The sequence below is a fragment of the Taudactylus pleione genome, unplaced genomic scaffold (genome assembly GCF_031769625.1).
Source record: "Taudactylus pleione unplaced genomic scaffold, aTauple2 ptg000217l, whole genome shotgun sequence".
NCBI lineage: Eukaryota > Metazoa > Chordata > Amphibia > Anura > Myobatrachidae > Taudactylus > Taudactylus pleione.
Window position 1 is genome coordinate 2,726,427 of NW_028284619.1, and position 24,742 is coordinate 2,751,168.

At 42.1% G+C, this 24,742-nt stretch overlaps 1 protein-coding gene across 1 annotated transcript in view; it reads right to left on the minus strand.

The window, feature by feature from the left end:
* CACNA1D (calcium voltage-gated channel subunit alpha1 D) overlaps positions 1-24,742 on the minus strand; it is a 417,969-nt gene that overhangs the window by 49,981 nt on the left and 343,246 nt on the right. Inside the window, 10 exon segments of the mRNA XM_088478679.1 lie at positions 4,183-4,313; positions 9,220-9,321; positions 10,481-10,583; positions 12,437-12,533; positions 14,273-14,400; positions 15,276-15,435; positions 16,091-16,182; positions 21,906-21,971; positions 22,497-22,625; positions 23,174-23,212. Of these exon segments, the coding sequence (XP_088334805.1) occupies positions 4,183-4,313; positions 9,220-9,321; positions 10,481-10,583; positions 12,437-12,533; positions 14,273-14,400; positions 15,276-15,435; positions 16,091-16,182; positions 21,906-21,971; positions 22,497-22,625; positions 23,174-23,212 (1,047 nt within the window).

Below are 24,742 nucleotides of genomic sequence, written 5' to 3' on the forward strand. Positions count from 1 at the left end.
CCGGCTACCGCCGGGGGTTTGAATAGGAGCCGGGCGCCCGCTGGTAACACACTCAGCGGGCGCCCGGCAAATGGAGGGTGCAGAGGGTGCGACCGCACCCCTTTCACCCTCCGTAGTTACGCCAATGGAGGTGGAGCGCCGATCAGCGGCGCTGCTTCTCCATGCAGCTCCCGGGGACAATGGAGCCAGGTGCCCCCTTCAGGGCTGACGGCCGGTGGCAAATGACTCCATTGTCTCCGGGAGTTCCGCCACTGGACGGCGGGGACGCGCATCGGGGTCGCAGAAGACTCAAAATACAGCTATTTGCAAATGATTGGTCTGTCCAACCTGTAGAAACTGCCGAAATCGTGTTAAAAATGTCCCGTGTATGGCCAGCTTTACTGTGATCACTGGTCCTGCATATGCTGGAATTATTACATACACTACACTTCATATGACGTATATATTATAGCTGGATAAGTGCTAATTATGCCCTCTTCATGGACTGGCCACACTTGCTCTAAAATCAAACATTTGAAAACCCCTCTAGAAATCCTGTGTTTGTCCCTGGCCAGTACAAATTAGGGGTGGGGTTGATCACTGTGGGGCAATATTTGTTCTGGGATTTTTTTAATTTCTTGCATTTAGTTGTGCCCCCAAAGCCGATAACTTAGACACCTCCCTCATTTTGCTCCATTATAGGCACAATCCTGGAACTATTATACTGTAACTTTAACATATCCCCACTGTCACAGCTATGAACACCAGGTTAATTAAAAAAAAAAAAAGTAGTATATGATATGATTAATTATAGAGTAAATACGGAATGAAGTATGATGAATATAATTAAAATGTCTACAATATGCAAATAGCTCCTACCTAACAATAAACCACGTCTTATACCAGGGAGAGACAAAGTCATCAGTATAGGAAATAGATTATACATATTTATAGAAAGGCTGTATTTTAATTATAATATCTTTTTCCATTTAACACTATTATCGCAATATCGAATATAATCAAAACACAAAAAGTTACATTATAACCAGCTAAACAGGAAAACTCAAAAGAGTTACATGCTATTTCACCCAACATGTACAATTCTCAAACCAACAGGTTAATCATCTGCTGCTGAAACAATATTCTGCCTAACAAATTGTTTAAAATACGATAGTACATTAAAGTAGATACGAGTACAAGACAACATGCAAGAAGGACACCTACGCTGTAGCAGTGCACATAGGACACAAAGTAGTCGAGTCGTTGTCTCCCCGCATGTTCTAGCTCCATTGAAGCAGCTGCACAGTCTGCTGCCTGGTAAATGTCAGGCTGCACTCTGTTATAACAGCAGACCTCTCCTCTCAGCCTTGTCTACATAAAAGCCTCATTATGCTGCAGCTGAGTGACAAATTAACCTCAGGCAGGTTTTACCATCTGACTGCAAAAAGCTTTAAACTATAAATATTTTCCTTGCAGCCCTTTAAAGTGCAACTCACCTAAACAGATATATTTAAAAAACTGCAATGGGGTTTGAAGTATATAGTCTTGCCTTATCTTGAAGGTTAGAACAGCTCTTATTATCCAGTTACCTACTGGCATTGAATTTTAAGAAATTTAAAGTGCAAAACCGCATGTGCGTACAGGTATATGAAAGCTATATAGTTCACAAGCACTGGATATTTTCACACAATACTGCATCCAAAAAGCGAGAGGTAGAGCTTTGCCTGTTCATTTCAACAGCCCATTCATTTCAATGGGGTTTCCAATGTATTCAACACATGTAAAAACTCAATTTGAATGAATGGGTATTGGAATGAATGGGGGAAACTCAATACATTAACAATAAATAAAAAGGACACAGTGGCCCCATTTGTATCCAAAATCCTCAAACAGCCACACCACTAGACAGCCTGGGTTGGTTCCCAGTAAAGTGGAGGAGGAGAATCAGGATGGGGCAACAAGTGTTAGGTACTTCTGCTACAGTGCAAAACGGGATAATAATATAATAATACGAGTCCCATAAGACCCCATGTTAATACACTACAAAGGTAATAATATGTAAATAATCAGACAGGATTGTTAAACAAAAACTGTTATTAATATAAAAACTTGACAATCTCAGGAGACATGCTGAGCTTTAGGTAAAGTTAGGTCATACATGTGTAGATGAAAAAGAGTTAGTAAAACACACCGAATAAAGAGAAGAGAGAAGTCAGAGGAGGAAAGATAGATTTGTGCGTCATCTACACACAGGTGGTCATGGAGGTTGAAGGGGATACGTTCAATATCCTGGTACATGGGATTCCGGTGGTCAGAATGCTAACACCGAAATCCCCACACCTGTCAGAATACCTACGCCGGCATTCCGACCAGCGGAATCCCTAAGGTAAGTAGCAGGGTTAGGTTTAGGGTGCGGGGAGGGGGAGGTTAGGTTTAGGGTGCAGGGAGGGGGAGGTTAGGTTTAGGCACTAGGGGGGAGGTTAAGTTTAGGCACCAGGAAGGGAGGGTTACGGTAGGGAGAGGGGGAGGGTTAGGATAGAGACTGACAAGTGTTAGTATACTAACTTTGTTGGGATGCCGGCGCCTGGATTTTGAAGCCGGGATCTTGAACGCTGGGATCCCATACCCAACATGGTTGAAGGACTGTATTAGCTCTTCAGCAGAAGATTAATAAAAAAAAAGCAGGAAGCGAGCTTTGTGGAACACCAACAGATAGAGGGAGTGGAGGAGAGAATATGCAATAAGTAGAGAAACTGAAGAAGCGATCAAAAAATGTAGTGGGCGTACCAGGAGAGCACAGAACTTAACATACCAAGTTAGCTGCAGAGTGTCAAGAAAGTGGTAAACTATATCAAAAGTGGCAGAGTTCAAGAAGGATGAATAGGGAGAGGTGATCCTTTGACGTTGATAAAGTGATCACATCTACTATTGGCTGCCTCAGAGGAGTGTAGAAGGCGGAAGCCTGATTGCAAAGGGTCAAGAAGAGAATGGGCAGAGGAAAGTAGGTCAGACAGTAGTATACATGCTACTTAAGTAGTTTGGAAATAAAGGTGAGGAAGAGAATTGAGCGGCAGCTGGAAAGAAAGGTAGGGTCAACAGATGGTTTCTTGTGGATTAGAAAGATGATTGAAGATGGAAAGGAGAGAGCCAGTGGATAGGGAAAAGGTTGAAGAGGTGAGGCAAGTTCAACAAGCATTGGGGGGAAGAAGAGAAGTTGGGAAGGAATGAGATTGAGAGGACAGGTTTAGAAATAGGGGAGTGTGAAGACCTCATCTTCACTAACAGGAGAGAAAGAACATGTAGGTGAATGGGGATGAAAATGGGTGTAGAGTGATGAATCTAGCAGGAGATTTCTTGGTTGATTGTGACTAACTAGCCTTTGAAGTAGATGGTAAAGTCATGAGCAGTGAAGCGACGGATGAAGATTTGGACAGAGAAACGAGTTGATGTGTCAACCCCATCATCATCAACAATTGTTCCATTCACATACAGGTCACTTGGGCAGAGCCATCTATGTATAGAACTGTGTAATATTTGGCTGCTTATTAAATAAAATAATAAAGTTCCACTAATTTCAATGGAGTTTCTACATGAATGGGCAATTGACATAAATGGGAAATGCAGCCGCAAGAATAGAATAACTACTAATTGTAACCCCTTGTGGGCATATACTTAACGTGATCCCATAGAGGTGAAAGAACTTTTTGAAGAGCTGCGACATGCCTTGAACACAATGAAATAAAGAAGGCAGCACCCCCCCTCCAAATCAAAACCATGTCTCATAACACATGTGCAAATATAAACACAAATGGTTATAGAAGTATAGAACATAATGGATTTTCTTTTTACAATCGTTTCCATTACACCCGTGCAGACTTCCATCCTAATTATAAATTTATCCTATACAGGTCTCTTGTATTTGGTGGCCATCATAAAAATGGCAAATGATGCCTATAGGGTATACTGCTGTCAAGTAATCTTCTCTACAGCATCTTTCAGTCTTAACATCTTACCACACCAGTGTTTATCTAGGACATGTTTGTTTAAGGAACACAATAACTACACCGTGTGATCCTGTGATCAGTACCATGGCTATTGGACCTGGTAATCCATGTTACTCACCAGCAAGAGCTCTAGGGATAAGTACTATCAGTTATTAGGAAGAAAATACACTGTAAGAAAAAGACAAAAAGAGACAATCACCTGTAGAGCCACGGTGGAGTTCTTCGCAGGGTATTTCCCCACCAGTCCTTGTTCCTTGCGCTTCTTGAATTTCCTAAAGTAGTCCTGTATCAGGAAGGTGGCATAGAACTTCCCCACGGTTACCTCATCATCTAAATGAACAGACAAATCTTTCCCAAGTCAGCAACATTCACCATCACCCTGAACACTAGCATCTGAAAAGAAACGTGATGGATGCAGCAGGTTCTAAGCTGCGCAACTAACGGTAGGGCAGACTAAACTGGCACAAAACACTGGCAAGCATGCAAGATGAGCCTGGATGGTGGTAGAGCCATAGGAGATATGTTACAGGAGGTCCAGCTGGGCATAGTCTATCAGGAGACATGCTGGAAGTGAGGATTAGCACTAAATGTATGCAATAATCAGACTGCAGAAAAGTATATGTTAAAATGGAATATACTCTTGAGTGCCTGAAAGTATACATCAAGGTTTACTTATTTTATATGGTCTTCCTAAAACTATGTTATCAAATGATAAACTTAATCCTAGTGCAACAAACTTTATGAATGAGCTATATTATGATATATTAGATATATTAGTGCGGACGCTATATATAAATAACACTTGTATGGAACATGCATCGTGTGCTAAAATATTCCACCTGTATTCATTTATTCAACAGTTACTTTCTATTCTCCTTTATCCACATTGCAAACACACATGTACGTTAGAACATCTGCATAATAAACAGAAAAAAGCAAACACGGTCTATAAAAAGGAGAATAAACAGATAGCTGTGTGATTCTTCATGTGAAGTCAGCAGCGCATACAATTAACAGGGCACTTTTTAAAACAGAGCAAATGATGTATTCATTAAATCCCTAAGAAAAGGGGCATGTGTATTAGAATGAAGCTCTTTATTATATTGACTTAGATTTTAAATGAATAAACCATTGTGATGTCTTATATAGCTCTTTGATGCTGACAACTAGACTACATATGCATATACCGGTATATTATACCGTCTTTTACAGTGATAGATATGCATTTGCTATAAAATTGATCAGATATTTGATTACATTACAGCAAACTATTTCCCGTACTTGTTTACACTATAAACATTACGAATTTGCTACAATTTTATTAGAGCTATTATGTGTCTATTTCTGCAGTTCAGAATTGTTTACTATTTATATACTGTATTATATTTATTAATGTCAATTCACTATGTTGTATTATGGCTACTGTATGTAATAATTATGTTAATGAATATAAAGGGTATGAATAAATACTTACCACCTGCACCTTTCTCCTTAGAGCTAACACTACAGCAAACTCTTAGGATGATGAGGAAACGTATGATATAAAGTTGACTTTTATGACTCTACAGGACCCATACATGCAGGCACAGCTACCATAGATACTGTATTCTGAAGCATGCATCTGTATATATATTAACAAGTGGAGGGGAATACAGCTGGCAAGAGGCAACACTAGTTCCATGCCACCACCCTAAAACAGAATTGCTTCAGAATATTCTGAGAGGATAGTTGAAAGGATAAAAAAAGGCTGCAGAAAAAGCTCAAGCACAGTAGTTACAACAATAACAAAGCAGTTCCGTTATGCCATGCAAGCAATAGAGGTATACGACTAAGAAGACTGCAATAAGACAGAAACAACGGTTTTAAATGTGCAGTATCAATGTTTTTGTCTGTTCTTTGTTTGGCCTCGGATTTCCTTGGACTTCAGGTGTCGGCATTCTGGTGGTTACAACGCAATCATGGAGGAAAGTGGCCGCCCTAACCTAGTGCCGATGCTAACGCTGGATCATGCTGAAGAGCAGAGTGGCTAGCATGCTCTCCATTAAGAGACTGAGAATGTCACCTTCACAGCGCTCAGCCTCCATCACCACTGGGACTGGGGTCCTGAAGTTGCTTCCAGACCTGAACATTCCTTAAAGGTGCTTCAATACTACAAAAGTAGAATAAGCTACAGAATGACTGGTTCAAAGGCATGCATTGCAGCTAGATATATGGAGGGTGAGAGAAATGGATTCTGCACCTTTAAAACACCAGACAGTTATAAGATAGCAGTAATTAAGACCAAGGAAGGTAGGCTGGTGACAGGGGAAATAAATGTCACAATAAGGCCACCGTAGTCCACACATGTCCATCGACTTAGTAGACAGGAGACCTCAACAGGCTAAGCTTGCAGTACCTCTTAAATAGACTACACAGACTTAAATCACCTCTTGGGAGTATCTCCTGGAGCCTCTCATAAGGGAACAGTGTAACATTTTTTATTTTTACTTACTTGGGGATGTTAAAATATATGAGTAACCCCCTAGAGAAATGTTTGCATAATTTATTACAATTATTATTTTATTTATTTATTTAGGATGTTCTGCCTGCCCTAACAGAATCACCTATTTTTTTGATACATAGTTTATTGAAAGGTCACAAAAAAATCCAATAACAGACACATTATCAGCGTACTGATCAATAGACCACAATTAAAATCAGTCGCATCCTGACAAGCAGACTAAACATGATCCAAAATAAACTAGCAATAACTGATTAATGGTAATGCTAGATAAACAGTCATTCTGGTTCCGAGAGCAGAAGTGGAGCCGTTTGAATGAGGGAGCTAACCCAAGTATGAGAAATCAAAATAGGGGAGAACCTATGGACTATATCAACAGGTTATACCAATAGGTTAACTGTATAGCAGAAGGTTTTGGTTTGAGCAGAAAGAGACCTAATATATGAGAGCCAAAGAGAGAAGGGGGTATTTTAAAAATGGAGATGTTGCCCATAGCAACTAATCAGATTCTACATATTATCTTCTAGAAGGTGCTAGATAAATGTTAAGTAGAATCTGATTTGTTGCTATGGGCAACATCTCCACTTCTAAAAACCTGCACTTTCGTAAATATACCCCACAAACGTGTCTGCTCTACACTCTTTATCAATCGATGTTTCTGCCCAATCAATGGTGATCATCACCTATTTTTTTTAACTTCCTGTATAATCTACATCACTAATGTTCAATCTAGCACCCTGCACCTGTCACAACCCGTGCAGTTCCTCTTTTCTGCCTGGGGTGTCACTCTCTGCTCTGGTGCTTCTAGCTCACTCAGACGATGCAACAATCTGCTAAGATATAGACCACAGTATGCTAGAAGCACCAGAGCAGAGAGTGAGACTCCAGGCAGAAAAGAGGAACTGCACGGGTTGTGACAGGTGCAGGGTGCTAGAATGAACACTACATCACTACTCTTTTATTCTGCCTATGGGTTTTGACAATGGAACTTTTAACTGACAGAGCATTAAAATTAAAAATCAGAAAAGTGAAGGGCAATAAAAAGGACAGAGAAATTATTTGTAAACATTGGGGTCCAAAGACTACTGGAAATGGATTTAGATTTTTACAATTTATTTTTACGGGCTAAATCTGCTTTTGATGGAGATATAATTTCTTTTAAACTTTTTACAAAATAATATTGAATATCACAATGCCCCTTAATACAATGGGCAATGCTTATAGGTTACCTCTCACTAGGGCGACTCTAACTAAATTGTATTATATTGTCCCCTGTCACTCAGCCCACAACCTCATTATACATTTAAAGAAACACACACAAAAGCACATATAAAACATTGAAACATTACAACAAAGTTCATTAATAATATTAAGAGCTGTAGTGAGAACAACACAATTAGCACAGTTAGAAAAACATCTGTCACAATTAGGATATAACACCTGCCTTTTAAAAGGTTATTTGTGTAATGTCCCTAATTCTGATTTTCTTGTATTTTCATACTTATATAGACACAGGTTGATGACACATTATTGCACAATTACACAATAATTTGTATAGACGTATCCATGTTAAAATACTGTAAAGTATTTTAGTGTGATTCCTATGTAACTTATTGACTGTACATGAATGTTATTACAAGTGGGATGCCTTTCTGTATCTCCACAATAGTCTTAAATAAGGTCTATTTACTATAAAACAGTGGTAATTAACTCCAGTCCATAAGTACCCCTCAACAGGTCAGGCTTTCTGGATTACTTTACCCATGCACAGGTGTGTTGATCTATTTTGCTGGGTCAGTAATTATCCCACCTATTTCTACCACCCTGAAAACATGACATGTTGGGGGTATTTGGAGACTGGAGTTGAGAACAGCGGTTTTAAAATACAAAAGGGGACATTAATGAAAATCGGTGCACAAGAAACTGCACAAAATATCGGAGAGAACTGTATACAGTGTAATATGTCATCCTATTAATAAAAGTGTTAAACTCCAGAGTATTTCTTGTTAAAGCATAAAGCTAATCATGTATTTTAACAGCCAGTTTCCAATTTCACTGTAATAACATGACTAAATCATGCACATTATATATACTGATAAACAATATGAAAGTACTACATGTGCACATAAAATATATATAACAATGTACTATACCCAAACACATGATGCTGCTGCTATAGGGGAGACTATGTATTCTGCTCAGAATGTAGTAACTGACATGTTTAGGTCTGTAGTAAACAATGACATCACAGAACACAGGTTCAAATATATCATCTTAGCATTGCAACATGTTCTAGATTTACTCTCAGGATAACAAACCCTAACTAATCCACCCGTTCTTCACCAAGGACCTCTGATATATCATTGCTGGGAACTAGCAAACTGTGGGTAACAAGTCAACCACTTGGTATTACTGTATGTTATTGCAGTCTGCAGCTTTATATAAAGAATCTGTAGCTGACATTAGACCACATAACTCCAACCCTCTGCCCAAGCACGTCAAGATTTCACCAACACATTAAGTAATTTGCCAAGTGTTCATTTTAAGCAGCAAAATCCACAAGGACGTGATCTGCTGGAGGTATATGACAAGAGAGTAAGAAAATGAATATTACATTGTATTATCAGGAGTCTATAGTATATCTAGCTTGGTGTCCAGAGAAAACAAATAACGTAACAGCTATGTGGAACTAATAATAGTGTATGACACATGTGAGGATAAAGATTTCACACTGACCGCCTGCAGGGGGCACTACTTGGTCCAGTAGCTTCATACTCGTTTTTTTCCATATTTTCTTGATGACTGCTCTGAGCTCCTCATTGGCTTGTTCTAGATTTCCTGCAGATTGAAGAGACAATATGTATGGAAGTTCGTGTGGAGTATTAAGTGAGGAGGTGCAAAACAGATAGAAATATTCATCCTTTGTTGAATTGTTGTGAATTGGGACTTTCATGCTCTAAACCAGAGGTTCCCAAATTGAGGGCCCTATTCAGCAGAGGAATCTAATGCGATCGCAGCTGCGTCATCGCACGGAATTTAGCTGCGAAAATATGCGAATACCTGCCAAAGCTCAGCCAGCATAAAGACGCCCACTGCGGCTTTCTCATATCCATCCAATGTCTCTCTTCTGCGCAAACATAGATACCATCGACGCAGTATTTACAACAAGTCTGACCAGACGCAGACACTGCAATTCACCCCGCACGTAGAGAGATTTCGTGCTGAGCATGCAATCACAGTGGCTAATTTATGCACACCGATGAAACGGCGTTTAAATGGGCAGACACACCTGCGGGACTTTTGACCACCCCCCCGTCACCACTCCAAAGGCTGACAGCCTGTCACTCACTCTGCGGTGAATTCCTCTGTGCGTCCGTCATCGCAATACAATCGCTGAGCACGCACAGTGCGGCTTATATGCATGCACGAGGGCAAACAATCGCTCGATCTGCGTCTGTAATCACCGTTGCGTTTGTTGCTAAATCAGGCACTGACCTCAAGGCACCCTAACAGTTCAGCTTCCATGTACTAAAGCACAGGTGACTTAATTAGTACCCCAATTAATTTTATTTAACCATATGTGCTTAACCATGGATAGCCTTAAAACCTGGACTGTTAGGATGCCTTGAGGACTGGGTTTGAGAACCACTGCTCTAAACAAAACTTTGAAATGGGTAAATTGTGGCTGTCTTATGATTCCTTGGAAATAGGAATATGATCCGTCAACTCTTTAAAGGTTCTAGAAAGAACATAATACTACATGAGGCTGGTTACATCTAGAACACAGTTAATTCCTTCCTTGGATCATTGAGATTATGATTTTTTTCTTTTACAAAATCAGTTCCTTTACTGCTACCATATAATATCATAACAACATGAAAATTGAATCAGAGAGCTTCCATATTGCAATTGTTGTGCAGATAGTTTCCTTGCAAAGCGTTAGTATATTGAGATGAAATAGAAAATAAAATGATAATTTAGATTTTGTACTACATACCTTCTGTTTTGATTTTCAGGGCCGTTCTAACCAAAGCAAACAATGTGGCATTAAACATCACTGTCCCATCACTGTTCAGTGGCATATTCATTGCAACCAGTCTCTGTCAGAGGAAATAGAATGTGTAATTAATGATACTTTATGCTATTCACTCACAAACAGCCACTGGTTCTAGTGCAATAGCTGGCAGGCAATTCATGCAGCTCCTGGCATCCAGATCTATATATACTGTATATACTTTAGGACCTCATTTACAGTTGAATGCAAAATTATGATTTTTGTGTAGATGCAAAAATAAGTCACATAAACTTACATACCTCCCAACATCTGGATATGCCATTAATCTGCCCAATTCCTACCTGATCCACTCAAACTGTGGGCCTGATTCAGAGCCGGACGCTATTTGCGCTCGCTCGTCCAGAAAAAGGGGCTGGCTATTTAAATTGACCGTTCGCTCTTTGCGGTCTGTTGACGCCTCTATGTCTGAACGAGCGAACAAAACATGCGGACGTTTCGCCCCCTGGCCGCTCGCATCATACGTCATCTCCGCTATTTATTAGATTAATCGAGTACATCGAAAGGCGAATGAACTGCTCGCTATTCATGTGGTTGCATTTTCCTACCGCAATCATGCGAGCAGTTCCGGCTAAGAGACACCCAATTGACGTGGTCGATGACGCTGCTTTGTTAATTATGCACATCCTTAAAACGCCCGTTTTGACCTTTTGGCACGCCTGCGTTCGGATCTCCACTCCCCGTTTTCAAGCACCTTCCCCTGTTACCACCCACAAACGCCTCATCCTGTCACTCAAATTAGCAGGCATTCGCTATTTTGCGAGCACACGATTTTCGGCCGCACTGACTGGTTCGCGCATGCGTACTAAAACCCATACACATGCGCAGATGTGCGAACATCGCTCGGAGCGAACGAGCGGCCGCTTACGAGCGGCTGTGAATCAGGCCCTGTGTCCTTTAAAAGGCAAGCAAATTGGGACAGTTTGGAGCAATAGTTTATGCACTTACAGCATTCTGAGTCTAAAGATGTATGCAATTTTAAAACTAGAATGTTTCTGTTATGTGGCCGTCATCTTCATTAAGGACAGGATGTACTAAAAAGGGAAATGCGATAAAACCCCCGAAAATGCAGTTTTCAATGGATTTACCACAGTCCCCATATGTACAAAGCCCCGATGGGTAACGCCATCTTCAGGTGATGTTACCCAACAGAAACCTAAAGGTTTCTTAACGGGACGCCTTCCCTGAGAGGGATCCAATCTGATCTCTCCCATCATCCCCGTGGCCTTCTGCGCATGCACTGAAGGACGCCAGAGGGACTTCTGGGTATTAAACTCGGAAGTCCCTCTAGCCGGGGGATCGCAGAGGACAGCTCTTATCGGGCGAGCTGTCCTTTGCGATATTCTAGGTACATACCGCGGTAATCAACCGCGCTATGTACCCGAAGACAGGCGGGATTGTACAGCATCGCGGATGCGATGCTTAGTACATCCCGCCCCATGAATGAAACTTATGAAGAGGGGAGTATCCTTGATCAAGGCTCATTGTGTCGTCGTAAAGGCTCATACACCCTGCAAAATTACATTATTTTTAAACCTCCTCATAGGTGCAGAGGAGAAAAAAACGTTTTAAGTTTTAATGTAAATTTGCCACTTCGGCTCAACGGCAACCCAACTGCTGCAGTGATAAACGTAAAATATTTCAAAGATTACAATTGTTTGGTTTTTTTATACACTTTTATTAAACAAGTTTTCTTTAAAATATAACATTGAACAATAAAGGTTAAAAATAGTACACTGAAAAGAATGAAGAGCATCCGAAATGATAATGGTTAGGGAGTGGGGAGAAGTGAAATATTGGGGAAAAAGTTGTACATTATAATTAAAGTCATAATATATATATAATATATATTTAAGATATTTCACATATTGTATATCTTACCTTACATGCAACTCTGTGTGGACACAACTTCCCGAAGCCCAGGGGAGGCTGAATCCGGCGGAGCAGAGTGACTACATCCAGATGTTTAATTCTTCCCCTTCATAATAAAAGACTTTATTTTATCTCATACAGATACTGTACATGTAATGTAAATGCCACCGCCCTTGTTTCACTTGTGTCACTGGTATGTTTGTCACACACATATACGATGAGCAAAAATATCCACAATAATCAGGTCACACAACCAATAGGTTGCCTATTAAACAAGACAGTTATATTTTATACAGATGTTATAATTGTAAATTCAAATTTGATACATATAATACAAATAACGTACACCTTTATGTAACTTATAATGACAGAAACCAAACAGCTAACAGTTGTAACACATAATTTACTTTTTGCTTTCATTCTTTGGTGCCACAAACTTATTTTGTATACAGTACATATTATGCACACAGTTTCAACTAAACGTATATGCAAATACCATAAATTAAAGTTAGCAGTAGGTATAGCTAGAAGGTGCAATATATTATCCCAGCAAACCTATCTTGTGCTACAAGGGGGCTCAGATTTGCCCAGATGTAAATTTGAACCCCCTGCATGGACTGTGCACTGAAGTGCCAAAATTCATGGGATAGCAGAATGTAAAGGTAATTGTAGGTGGCTTCACTGTACTGTGACATCTTGGAAAATGCCCAGACAACATCAGTTGTAATCTGACATCTTGTGAGTCAGTATGAACACCGGTTAGGCTTCTCATGGAAAGGTGACTTGAATTATCGGAGTTCAAATGGGGCTTGATAGTAGGTGCCCAACGATTGGGACATCCGAAGTTGTGCGGACATTCAACATTCCTCGATCTACTGTGTCCCGTATGTACTGGGAATACCTCATGGAAGGCATTACCACCCACTGTGGACTGTACAGTGGCCGACCACGGGTACTTAATAATCGTGACCAGAGGCGTTGGGACAGAATTATCCGTGGTGACAGACAAGCGACACTGGCTCAAATCACATACACATTTAGTGTAGGAGTTACCAGACGCATATCCAGCAGGTCAGAGCAGCATTCTTTACCTTCCATTGGATATGGGAGCAGTAGACCAACTGCAGTGCCCCTGTTAACACTACGACAAGAGACACAGTGACTCACCTGGGCTAGTGACGTCGCTAATTGGATCCTGCATGACTGGCAACATGTGGTGTGGTCCGATGAGTCACGATTCCAGTTGTTTCAGGCTGATGGTAGGGTTCGGGTGTGGTGTAGACTCCATGAGGCCTTGGGCCCCAGTTGTCAACAAGGCACCTTGCAGGCTGGTGATGGTTGCATAATGGTCTGGGGTGTGTTAACATGGCCTGAACATGTAATTGACCGGTAATTGCCATGTTGCATTGCTTGATAACCATTTGCAGCCCTTCATGGACTTCATGTATCCCACAATGATAAAATATTCCAGCAGGATAAATGACCATGTCATTGGTCTCAAGTTGTCCAGAATTGGTTCAAGGAGCAATCTGGAGAGTTCTGACGAATGGTGTGGCCACCACGTTCGCCCGACATGAACCCAATCAAGTATTTAGGGAAAATGGAGGAGAGGTCCATTCGCACCCAAGATTCTGCACCTACAAATATCGGGGAGCTGTGGGAAGCTATCCAGACAGCATGAGTCATCATCTCTCCAGAGGTCTTCCGTCCACTTGTGGAATCGAAGCCACGTCAAGTTGCTGTATTTCTCTGTGCTAGAGGGGGCCCCACACGATACTAGGCACCTATACCATGACTTTTAGCACTTCAGTGTATATGTAAGGATAGATAGATAAATAAACCTACTTGGCCTCTGGATCATATTCAGACCATATTCGTTTAAATTCATCCAGATGGTGAGGACCCAGTATGGACCAATCGCGAGTCAGGTAGTCAAAGTTGTCCATGATGACAGCCACAAACAGGTTGATAATCTGTGGATGTATGACAGTAACTATATAGTCACATAAAAAAATATAGGTAATCAGGTAATCGCGAAAAAAAGTATCCCTGATATTGTAGCTTTGAAAGGAAAAATGAAAGGTTTTATTTTCTTTGCAATTTTTTTATATATCATTTTACAAAAATATGCTGGTTTTTTACACTACGTGCACTAGCATAATGATTATATATTGTTTTTATGTGACTATACTGTACTTTGCTATGAGGTGACTATATACCATAATGACTACATATTGTTTTCTTGTGACTGTACTGTACTTTGCTATGTGGCGACTATACTTTGCTATGTGGAGAATATACTTTGCTATGTAGTGACTATATACCATAATGACTATTTATTGTTTTCTTGTAGCTATATTGTACTTTGCTATACAGTGACTATACTTTGCTATGTGGTGACTATACTTTGCTATGTGGTGACTATACTTTGCTATGTGGTGACTATACTTTGCTATATGGTCACTATTCTTTGTTATGTAGTGACTATACTTTGCTATGTGGTGACTATACTTTGCTATGTGGTCACTATACTTTGTTATGTAGTGATTATACTTTGCTATGTAGTGACTACTGTACACTTTGCTATGTGAGGACTATACTTTGATATGTAGGGACTATACACCATTATGACTACATATTGTTTTCTTGGGACTGTACTGTACTTTGCTATGTGGTGACTATACTTTCTATGTAGTGACTATATACCATAATGACTATATATTGTTTATTTGTGACTATACTTTTGAGTAGTGACCATAATCTGTTATTTGGTGACTATAAGCTGCCGTTTAGTGAATATATTCTGTTGTTTAATGACTATATTTTACTGCAGGTTTCCGTCACTTACCAGAAATGCACACAGCATATAAAACGTGATAAAATAAACAATGGCAAAATTGCTGCCACATGTGTTCTCCTCCCCAGGGTTGTAATCGGAATCTGGGTCGCACCGTTTCCCTGGTAGGCATGCCAACATGATGTCCTGCCAGGCCTCGCCAGTAGCACACCTGGTGGTCATTACATAAAACACACATTTACTATCTAAATGGATATTAACAGTATCTGAAATGACCAAATATAATAATAGAATACCCACTACTTCCGCATGAACATGCAGTTTCCACCTCTGGGCCTGATTCAGTAAGGATTGTTATTGTGATCGCAGCTCCATAATCGCATGCAGTCTCACTGCGAAAATATGCTAATGATTGCAATCGCAATGCTGTCGCAGCCTAACATAAGGACGCCCACTTTACCTTACACACACAACCGTAATACTGAGCAAGACTGCGAAACCATCGGAGCCTCACACTTGCACAAGGTCTGACCTTACTCAGAAAATTCTAACAGGGGAAGCCCAAGCTGTGTACGACATCACAGTGGATAATTTATGCACGTCCCTGTAACGGTGTTCAAATGCACTGGCACGCCTGCGTTTCGCCGACCACCCCCTCATCACCACCCTCAAACGGTACTTCCTGAACTAAACAATCGGACGACTGCGTGCATAATCGCAGTTGCGATCGGTGGTGAATCAGGCCCTCTGTCTTTTATATCCTGTTACACTAACATAGCAGCATTTCATGATTCATTTACAGTTTACAGGTATATGCAAATATATTTTTGAATGTGATAATAATAAATAATATTAAAGACACTTACCTGAATAAAAGGAGAACAGCCTGTGGAAACGTCTGAAAGTTGTTGTTCCTATTAATTTGGGTGTTATCCCTCATGGCAACTTTACCAAAAACCTGCAGGAAGCATAGAGAATCCTTACTAGACCTTTCATGATAAACGATCTGAGAGTAACACAAGATCTCACCGTTTACCTGACACGTACTGTACACACACTCTCTGCCTCTAGGAGGCGGCTGCATGCAGATACTCCTATTGGTCATTGGAAGGACTGTGGGCCAAGATTGCGTTATACATGTGGACAACCTCACAGTCCTGCTTACTGTCACTGTAAGACCACTTACTTCATTCTTCCCCACCATTCTACTGTATTTTATTTTAAGATGCCTTTAGGAGCCTTATTTGTGTCTTAAAATAAATCATCTGGCTGTCCCTATTTCATGGGTAACATTTGTACTTAACATTTTTTTTATAACAATGTTGAATTTGCTCCTGGAAAAAAACAGACACATAAACCTGCACTACTCATATTTAATCAAGTTATCATACAACAGAAAATGGGATATTTGCTAAGAAGCGGTTTTGCCAAAGCACCTGTTTTTTGGAGCTTTGATGTGTGGTGTGTTAGCCATGCAATATACTAAAGGCCAAACCGCACATCAGAGTGCAGGCTCCATGGATTGAGCGCCAAACCACACAGCAAACAACCAAATCAATGAAAATCAATCAACATCGATGTTGTGTTTCTGAGGCTAAAGCACACATTTACTAACAGACAATTTTTGATTTTGAAGTATTAGTAAATGTGTGATTTAGTCCCAGAAACACAACATCGATGTTGATCAATTTTTTTATCGATTCTAAATCGATCAAAATCTATTTAAATTGACCTGTAGTAAATATACCCCTTGCTGTCTATTGGAACTGGAAAAAACAGTAGTATTAAAAAATAGTTCCCTCTTAGAGCCGTATTCAATTTGAGCAGAACCACGATAATTTTCCGCCTCCCGGACTTTTCGCCTGTTTTGCAGGCGGAAAAGTATTGCGCGCGTGCCCGCATATCCCCATATTCAATTTGAAAGTACGCGAAAACGGGCCCCGGCGAAACTTAAACAAGCGGAAAGTCATGTCAGATTTGGGGAAATGAGCCTGACACCCTCCAAAAGATGCTCTGACATGGGGGTTAGCTATGGTTACCCCCGATTTGGCTTGCTGAAGGTATTTCGTGTTTTTAAACGGGGTCAATAGCTGCTAAATAGCGTTTTTGTACAAGTGGTGAAGAATAGTATTCAGGAGTTTTTTTTGCAGAAAATTACTAAACCCAGCAAATTTGGGGTACTTGAAAATGGGGGCCAGCATATTTAAAAGTTGCTAAAGTTAAGTTTAAAAAATCGTGAAAAATCCACCTGCAATGAAAAAAACACCTGGGGCATACTTGGGGACCCCCCTGGAGTCTAGTTCGCTAGTTTCTAACTTTGCCCCCCAACTTTTTTTTTTTTCGCTCCCAAATTGAAAGTGATTTTTTGGGGTGTTCTTAACTCTTTTTTTTTTTTACATTTTTTGATGCAGTTTACCTTTAGGGGACTGTCTTAAGGTTGCACGGGGGTTCCCGCAATGTTGTACCCCAAAACCCCAATTCTGCACTTTTTTCCGCCTGCTATTCATAGGCGAAACTTTTTTGCCTACTACATTGCATTGAGTTTCCGCCTAGGCGATACTGAATACGGCGATACTTTTCCGCCTTGTGAAATTACGTCATCTGCGACACTTTTTCACCGATTCCGTCTTTTCGCTCCAAATTGAATACGGGCCTATGTATTAAAATAAATAATAGTACTCCAGTACTTTCAAAATATATATTTGTGCCCCCTGATCTCAAATAATAAATTACGATTTCTGTCTAAAATAATCAATTATTATAAACCACATAATCTATATAATAAGCAATAAAGTGTGCCTGTCTGTCTGTCCTTTAGGCATGGCCAGTTTTAGATCTAATTCCACCAAATTTTGGCATGGTGGTGTAGTTTGACCAGGATTAGGTTTTTGCCTAGGTTTGACAGGGCCACACACTGTCACACAATCCCTAGAGAAATGGGGACATTCTTAAATTACACAGGTTCCAGGGCTGGCTCAAGTGGAAATTGGCAGTCTGCCAAAAACCTATGTGAAAACTACAAAAGTATCCTTTTAACCTCACAGTCTGAGCAAGTGTCAAACTTTCTGACTCATGCAGGTTTATATTAAATCCAGAATTAGTCTTTTTTAAAGTGACCAAATATACTAGTCAGCACTGTGTTTGCATGCAAGGGTATAACTCTTAAAAGCCCCCCCCCCCCCCAACCAGAGGTGAAAATGAAGACACTGTATTTTGCTTATCTGTCAAGTCTCTTTCTTTGACTTCATAGGGGGCACAGGGATGACACTGGGTATAGCCTGGAGAGGAGGGTCTGGGCACCAAATAGTTAAATGAAAATACTGACAAGCCCAGGCTCTCTCTCCTCTATACCCCATTCTCCAGCCATCGGCCATCGGTTTAGTTTGCAAGCCCGTGGCAGGAGCGATGCAGAGGACAAGGGGGTCTGCTACATACGAGAACCATACAGACATGGAGAGTATTGCCAGACAGGACACCAAGGAAACACACACCGGCAGTCAGGTGCGTCAGGGTGGTCGCCCTGTGTCCCCTATGGAGTAGAAGAAGAAGACTTAACATATAAGAAACATAAGTCTCCTTTTCTTCTTCCTCCACTAGGGGGCAGAGGGATAACACTGGAAAATCCCAAAGCTGCCCCCTATGGGAGGGGACGCTCCTGAACTGCAGTGAGCACAGAACACCCGAAGACGGTGTCCAAAGACACAAATGTGTCAAAGGTATAGAATCAAATGAAAGTATGAGCAGATGACCACGTGGCAGCCTTCCAGAGCTGTTCTGCAGAGGCCCCACAACGCGCTGCCCAGAAGTATCCACTGACCGGGTGAAATGGGCAGTCACCACGGCAGGGGAAGGAAGATTCGCCAATGTGTAAGCCTGGCGGATAGTGAAATGGAGCCAGCTGGCCAAGGTTTGTTTAGAAGCCAGCCAGCCTCTCTTGTGAACATCATACAGAGTGAACAGAGAAAGAAAATAGCCGCTCAGTGTTCCAAGGGGAGGAGAGAGGGAAGGATCCTGCCTGGGGCTTGCTGTCTCTGAGTGAAAAGCGCGCCCCACAGTTGGAGGAGGGGTCAACAGGGAGTGCCCACCTCCACTGTCTGGCCGGACCCCAGGGCTAATGGCAGCTGTAGCTATTAAGCAGCACCCCTGTACCACAATATTGCCCTGGTGGTCCAGTGGGCAGCGTGGGAGACCGGGAGCCCCCACTTGCTAGAACAGCTGGTGGTCTCCTGCACCGGCGGTAACAGCCGCGAATCCTTGCATGCAGAGAGCCGATTTTACATGTCATCGAGAGCCGCTCTTACCTGTCATCCCCACTGAGTGCCAACTGCAGCTCCGGTGTCTGGAGGCCGCGGCCGAAGTCACTGACCCAGTCCTCATAGCTGCGGCCACTAGCGCTGAGGCGGTGGAGTGGCAGTGGGGGCATCCTATAGGATGCCTCTCACTGAACACTATGTTTAGAAGTAAAGGAAATAATTAAATAAAGTAAAACACGGGGCGACAACCTAAAGCAGCCCCCCCTAGAAATGGTGCCCAGATCCTGCCGGCACCAAACTGAAACTGATGGCCGATGGCTAGGGGTGGGGTATGGAGGAGAGGGAGCCTGGGCTTATTTTCATTATACTATTTGCAGGGCCGTTGAGAGCCTGGCCGGGCCCGGGTAATGGAGAGGGCGTGGCCTAATCGTGGGAGGCCACGCCCCCTTAAAAACCCCACTTTTGCAGCGCCGGGGAGGGGGGCGCTGTAAGACCCCCAGCCCGGCGCTAAGCAGGGGGGGGCGCAATCAGTGTGATTGCTCTCCCCCACAGCCATAGGAGACTGCTCCAGCTGCTGCAGCAGCCGCGAGCAGTCTCACACAGTAGCCCAGCACAAGCTGTGTGCTGGGCTGCTGTGAGGGAGGGGGGCGATGCCAGATTCGGGCCCCGCTAGCAAGCCTGGGACCGAGTAAACTGTACCCACTCCACCCCCCTCTCGGCGCCCATGAGTATTTGGTGCCCAGACTATCCTCTCCAGGCAATACCCAGTGTTATCCCTGTGCCCCCGAGTGGAATAAGAAGAAAACATATAAATTTTCCCCCCACACAGAGCCCATTCATGTTATGCCACACAGTAGTACCCCATATACACATTATGCCATGCAGTAGTAGTGTCACTTGTATATTATGCCACTCAGTTATGCCCCTTACACTACACAGTAATGCTCCTTACACATTATACCACACAGTAACGCCCTTTAAAGATTATGCCACATAGAAGTAGTGCCCCATATGACACCTTATTCCACACAATAGTAGTGTCCCTTACACATTATGCCCTCCCCCGAGGAACTCACCTCCCCGAGTCTCTCCAGTAGCCCCTCGCCTCCCCCTGTGTGCTATCAGCAGCAAGCAGGTGTGGATTTGGTGCCGGGCCACCAGCTAATTAAAGCAGGTGCACCAGCAGACATGGACAGACAGCGCTGGTGCAATTTTAGTCTGGCGCTGGTGGCGAGCCAATCAGAGTTCATGGACAGGAAGCCAATAACAAGTCGACACTGCTGATTGGCTCCGGTCTGCGAGCTCTGATTCCATCGCAACCGACGGCACTGTATCTCCATTTCTGCCTGCCGGTGTGCCAGTTGTAATCAGTGTACATCTGCACCTATGTTAGTAAATAAGAGTTGTGTGTTACATAATATACTGTAAGGAGAGCGCATCACTGTCAAATACATGAACAAGGTGTTTGCACGTTGCTTATTAATACCATAAACCTGTATTCACCAGGTAGATTATGGTTTGGAGCTAATATTGCTATAAGGTCAGTAGGATACTCATGAGTAGCTCATGGTGTGTTTTTAGCTCAGAAAAGGAAGAAGCCCCAAGCCTGACTCCTCTGTAAGCAGTGATTAATCCCTCTGCTGGCTCCCGGCTATACGTCAGTGAGTCTATTTATAGATCTCTTTACAATACACGCAATTCAAATAAATGTTGCAACAGGACAGCAAATGTAATAATAACCACCCACAGTTAAACGCATAACTCAGTTTATCGGTGGTGATGGAACTGAAGTTAAATACCATAGTTTGGGGGGTGGACTGCTCAACACAAAGGTTATTTGACACAAAAACATAAAGGAAGGATTTTTTTAAGTAATCAAGTGACATTTCTGTTTTGTAGTTAGTGACTAGTACAATTCATGTATAATGCTGTATAATTATTACCTAGCACTTTTATATTCCTGTTGCAATCTGTAAACACTTAATGTAAGCTGGCCACATGCAGGTCCATCAGTCTGTAAATTACATCAGGCATCATGCTTGTTTTGGGACCAATTGCCCGATGGAGCTAGTAAAATCGCTGCGTGTGTGTCCTACATTTTTGTCGAAAATCATGGCGGAAATTTATCAAAGCTTGAAAAGAGAGTGGAGAGAGATAAAGCTCCTACCTGTCATTTTTCAAATAAAGACTGTAACATGACAGGAGCTGATTGGTTGGTACTTTATCTCTCCACATTTTATCGCTTTCCAGGGTTTGATACATATGCCCCAAAGTACCAACCAATCAGCTCATTACTGTCACAATACGACAGTTAGGAGCGGATTGGTTGGTAATTTATCTCTCACCACTTTATCTTTCTCCGAGCTTTGATAAATCTCCCCCCATGTACCCAACATGAGATTTTATGCAGAGAGCGCGATGAAATTACCTGCATTCCGATTACGGCGTAGATAAAGAACAGCATAGCAATAAGTAGAGCGACATACGGCAAAGCCTACAGAAACAAAACACAAGTTTAGGAGAATATTCCAACACAATTATTACCACCATTTATTTCTAGGAAACTACCGTGTTCTGCAGAGCTGTATTCTACCCAGAAGATGAAGCAATGACCACTATTGTACCATCCACATCTCAGCATTAAATATCTTTGCTCCTATGAATCACAGGCGTATACTAAACTATGCTGTAAGAATAAAGTCTATACAGTTTATTGTGGATACACGTCCTCCACAGCTAAGAAAGGGATGGTTGAGTCCAGGTAAAACAAAAGACTTTAAAGCAAACCTGTTCTGCCACTAATAAGGATTATTATACATGACCTTATCAAGAATCAAACTTTTAACTTTTTGTTAGGATTTTTTTATTTATTGATTAAAAATAAAGATGTTTTCTTTAGTCATTTGGAATATACCACCCCATTCAATAATAACGACTCTATTAAGCATCATTAATGAGGAGTGTTCTCCGACAGGCCAGCCCTGCTCTATAGTAGTAACCACAAATAGCCGTTGCACACCTGAAATGACTTTATAAATGTCCACAGCAGAGTTCGAATCCCTTCACCCCTGCTTAGAAGTTTCACAAGTCGCATGACCCTGAAGAGTCGGAAGAAGGTGATTGAGATGCGGGCGCTGTCTTCTGAGCTCTGAAAGGCATTGGGTAAATAAAGCCACAGACAAGGAGAACAGATACATGGTACATCAGGCAGAGCAGGTGGATGCACACGCTTTATAATGTTGAGCAAGAAACAGACCATGTTATAGATCGAGGGTGAACATCCTTTAGAACTACAGCGACCGAACTACAAATCCCGCCGTCTTTTTACCAGCCACATGGGTGATATAGTTCGGAGGCAGCTGGAGTAGCAAAGGATGTATAGCCTATTGTGTTGAGCCTTTCTGTCAGTTAAAGCGCAGCGATATTTCATTGGAGACATACGGAGCTTGCCAGAGGCGCCAGTAGCTCTACACTAAAGCCACATGCTAAGACAAACTTGGTTTCCAGCTGCAGGACACGGAGCACACACATGCATTTCTAGGCCGCAGTTCTCGTTCAGCTGGATGAAATGAATGCCATAAAACCCACTTCAAAACCTTTTCGAGAATACACAGTAAAAACAAGGCAAGCCAGCAGGAGATGATACAGAGTAAAGGCAAGAAGAGGTCAAACCATTCCAGGGGCCACTCGTCTTACCGCTGGGTCCCCAGTGGGGCCTTGTTCTGTTGGCATTGGCTTTAAAAAATTGAGAACATTAAATATTTAAAAAAAATAGGAGGAATATGTAATATAACACTGGATGTAGAGGCAGCAAGGTATCATGAACACGAGTTTCAACTGGGTTTGGACCATAACGTAAGGAGGATAGGCCGATTACTGCTGGTCTCTCACTAATCCTACAAAGATTTGGGGGTAGGGATCTGCATGATCATTTACACCAGGGGTCTTCAACCTTGGCCCTTCAGCTGATGTGGAACTACACATCCCAGCATGCACTGCCACCTTTTTGATATAACAGCATGTTAAAACTATGGCAGTGCATGCTGGGATGTGTAGTTCCACAGCAGCTGGAGGGCCAAGGTTGAAGATCCCTGACTTACACTAATGCGTCCTCTGTGTGGTATTGTAAAGTGTGCGCTTGTGGGTTAGGGAATTTAGACTGTAAACTCCAATGGGAAAGGTACTTTTGTATTCTATGTACAGTGCTGCATAATTAGTGGCGCTATATAAATATACAATAAAACAATGGTAGGTTTTCTACATGAAGGTGTATACAGCTTTTCTATGGCCCCAGCTAGTAGTCTGCAAGGGGGCACATACAACTGGCAGGGCTGGGGTTGGACAACACTGTCTTAAACCATTACCAGTTCTTGCGCAACCATTTGTGCCATGGAAAAATATAATGTATGATATAAGATCTGTCCTTTAATGCATGCTATTCTACAGACTGGATGTGATTATAGAACACATAGAGCCCATCGTGTACATGGTAATTAGTGCTGGCTTTCCATATAGGCAGCATAGGATATGGGGCACAAAGCAAGAAAGGTAGACATCACCTGCCTCCATGGACCTCTAGCCAAAGCTTCCTTTTCTGTCATTATCGTCATGACACTTCATTTAAGTTTCATTATTACACTATGGGGTCAATCCAATTAAGTGTGATTAGGCTTTTGCGAGCTGTTTGCACTGTGAGGTGCAGTTGAAATCCAATTCCAAACTCGCATTTTTTTTTACCAGAGGAAAATCACGTTTTTTTGTGCGCACCCCGAAGGTGTGAGGTGGTAGATAAAATGTTTATTTTAAGGTAAAAATGTCAGGACACAGGGCCTGATTCAGCAAGGACCGCATAGGAGAGAACGCACGCACTCGGCCGATGTTTTATTTCTGCGCATGCGTATGCATCGCAAAGCGCGTGCGCTAACTAGCTATTGCGATGGGTACTGGGTGTGCAGAGGCAACGCAGAGCCAGAGAAAAGTGAATGACAGGAAGTGCCGTTTTGTGGGGGTGGACAGGCAAATGCAGGCGTTCCTGTGCGTTTCGATGGCGTTTTAGGGGCGTGCATAATTAAGTCCTTGTGGCGATGGCCGTAGCCTGAGGTCTAGTTGCACACAGGAAGCGGCACACATCCTGTGTAGAGTCAGGTCAACTACTAATATGCTATTGTGCTTGATGGTTCTCAATGTTACCGATGTTTCCGCTGTCTTGCGTGGTATAACAGGATGCACGTTAAGGGAAGTGGGAGGTATTGTGTTTGCTAGGCA